The following is a 2823-nucleotide window of genomic DNA, read 5'->3' on the forward strand; positions in this document are numbered from 1 at the left end:
CTTGTGTGCCAAGAAGTTTCACCTCACATAGGAGTCTGGCACGGATGCTGAAGGAAAAACGACAATTCACTTTACAGGGCCTATGTTACCTTTTCCACCTACCAAGCGGTTTTGAACACAAACGAGCTCAGGTCCTGAATTCCTCACTCAAGTGAAGGCCTCATGGGCCTGAGAACTGCTTAGTGGTGACTCTCCGGCTAACAGGCCTTGCAGAACTCAGGCACATCAAGGTGATTATAGTACTTCTCACAAACATGAGGCAGAAACACCAGGACACCCTCAGTTATCTTTTGACTCCCTAAAAGTCCTTCTAAAGGCCATTCCAACCTTCAGGAGAGAGATGATCATATTCCTGTCTATTTATTGAAAAAATAGTAAGCAAATGTCATTCCTCACTCTGTGACCTACACAACCAACATGCCCTTTAGGTCTCAGTTGGCTCACCTGTAAAATAGGGACATACCTTACCTATCTTGTCTGCTAGGAGGCAAGAAGTGGATCAGACATCTGAGGGCATTTCAAGTTCTAAACTGAAAACAAGGGGCAAAGAGGGAGAAGAGTGGGGGGACAGGGGGAGAACTGCTCAATAGCTTACTACTCTGAAAGCCAAGTCCCACCCGTCTTGTTACTTCTTCCAGTGACTGAATCCTACCCCTTCAGAGCAGTGCTATACAGTCAAGCTGCTCCTAACAGATTTCCAAACCAGGCCACACTACTCAAGGGTTAATAAAGATGGTATTTAATAAAAAAGAGGAATAAACAAAATAAAAATGAGCTGTTTCCATAGCACCAGAAGAAACTTTTTTTCAACAGCATCAGAAAAGGTGTATTTTCAATCCAGTCTTGGCTGCAAATCTTATTCATGAAGAACTATGGACAAGAATAAGATACATTGTCATGTTATGGCAAAGGATACAGTTCTATCTATCAGAAGATTTACCTGCAGTGTTTTAAACAGTAACATAATTTAAAAATTCAGATTAAAAGCATTTTTATTGGACTAAATTAGACACTTTGGGGTAAAGCCCTTTTAAACGGTATTTTACCATCAAAGCTCAGTTTTCTGTTCTCTCCCTTCTTTTCCTAGCTCCTCTATTCCTAATACTTAAACGTGAAAAAAAAAGAAAGAAAAATGTGCACATCAGAAGAGAGTAAAAAGAAAAAAATCTGTTTACTTGATGCTTCGTTTTAATTTTCCCATTTCTTTTTGCTTTCTCTGTCAACTTTTAAAACAAACCTCTCTCCCCATCTACTCCCATTCCCTTTGCAGAGAACAGACCTCAAACTTCATTTCTGCTTTTAGGTCTTAAGAGAAAGTGTGGAGGCAGAAAAGAGATCAATTGAGAGGTACTGCAAAATGAGAATTAACAACAGATTCGAAACTCCCACATTCTGCTAATTTCAAAAATACCTTTTCTTTCCCTCTTCTGAATGACTTCACAGTAGTTAAGCCACAAAAGAGGTATTACGTTGCTTACAGTTATTCTTCAGTTTGTATTGGGTGACAGCATCAGCCTCCCCGAAGCGCCGCGCCAGCCTCGTAAAAGGTCTTGGCTGTTGGTTAATTGCAGGTTGGGGTTTCCGGAAGAGCATTTTCTTTTCCAGAGGATTATCGCTCACCCACCAACCCGGAATATTCCTCGGGCCTCTCCTTCCCGTTTAATCTCCTTGAGAAATCAGGTCCTTGGGGAAGGTGAAAAGATCAGATCGTCTCTCCGCGTCGTGGACGCGGGGTACCTCTCTCTGTGCCAAGAGCGCGTGGCGTTCTCCAGGGGTCCTTGCGCCCCACGACCTGCTTCACTCCTTGTTGGTGCGAAAAGCGATCGCGGTCATGGAGTGCTCCTCGGTCCGCGTGGTCATGAAGCCCTTCGTCCACCTGGCCCACTGGACTTCTTGTGTCACCTGATAATCCACGACCCGCACGAGCACGGATTTGGGTGGGGCTGCGGAGTCCCGCGGCGGAGCTCTGGAGGCAGCATCTGCACCGCTGCCAGAAAGTCGTTTTTCTCGTGGTAAGCGAGGAGAAAGGCAGTCGGGTTCCTGGTCGTCTCCGCCCGCCTGGGAAAGGTCCTCCACACCGGCCACTTCTTCCCGTGCAAGATCCCCTTGAGACCCCAAACCCCTCTCTGGGTGAAAAAGAAAGAGCACTTTCTCTCTGACCCACGACAAAGTGTCCAGGTTCTCTCCCTCCCGGCGGTCCTCGTGGGGGCCACCCGGGCCTCCGGCCGCCGCGGGATTCTGGGCGCCCGCGGCCAGGGGAGCCCCGCGCCCCTTCTCGTGCGGAAAGGACCCCGCGTGCTCCGAGCTGCCGGGAGAGTCCGTGGTATACCTAGCTCCGCGGGGACCCGGGGCCCCCATCCTGGTAGGAGGGTCATTCATTCGTTGGTTTTTTCACTGGTTGACGCAGCAAACTCCCACTGAGTTCTCGAAAACGCGGGACTAGCAGCCGGGCGGGTGTGGCCACCGCGGCCCCCCGGACGCCCCGCCCTCTGGAGCCGGAGAAGCCAGCAACCTCCGGCCCATTTGCGGCTGAACCCCGCCCCCCTTACTCCCGCCACTCTCTTCACGGCCTCCACCTTACAGCTTTCTAGCCATTTAAAGACAAAAAGCTTGACATCCCTGGATCGCTCCTCCTCTTTTTTTACCCTGGACTCTAACCCTGCAGCTGCCTTTGTCGTATTTCTGGTTCTATCCACTCTTCTCAGCTCAGTTTCCACCTTCCGTGTTTCTCCAGAGCGGAGGCGCAAACCCTGGTACTGCCCACCTTTGAACTGCCCAACAAAGTCTGTTTTCCCAAGGACGCTCCTCAAAGTGAAGGAACAA

General features: G+C 49.2%; 1 protein-coding gene across 2 annotated transcripts; it reads right to left on the bottom strand.

Moving 5' to 3' along the window:
• Nucleotides 1-304: 304 nt before the first annotated feature.
• On the bottom strand, nucleotides 305-2416 carry CUNH6orf141 (chromosome unknown C6orf141 homolog). Of its 2 annotated transcripts, none has more exons than XM_019634911.1 (2): nucleotides 1479-2416; nucleotides 305-870 (listed from the first exon to the last, which is right to left on the bottom strand). In XM_019634911.1, the coding sequence occupies exon 1, from the start codon at nucleotides 2377-2379 to the stop codon at nucleotides 1798-1800; it is 582 nt and encodes a 193-aa protein (XP_019490456.1). In that variant the 5' UTR covers nucleotides 2380-2416; the 3' UTR covers nucleotides 305-870; nucleotides 1479-1797. The 2 variants fall into 2 exon arrangements, with proteins under 2 accessions (XP_019490456.1, XP_019490457.1); XM_019634912.1 differs by having other exon boundaries at nucleotides 1412-2416.
• Between the last annotated feature and the right edge of the window lie 407 nt (nucleotides 2417-2823).

The sequence above is a fragment of the Hipposideros armiger genome, unplaced genomic scaffold (genome assembly GCF_001890085.2).
Source record: "Hipposideros armiger isolate ML-2016 unplaced genomic scaffold, ASM189008v1 scaffold_2198, whole genome shotgun sequence".
In the NCBI taxonomy this organism is placed as follows: domain Eukaryota; kingdom Metazoa; phylum Chordata; class Mammalia; order Chiroptera; family Hipposideridae; genus Hipposideros; species Hipposideros armiger.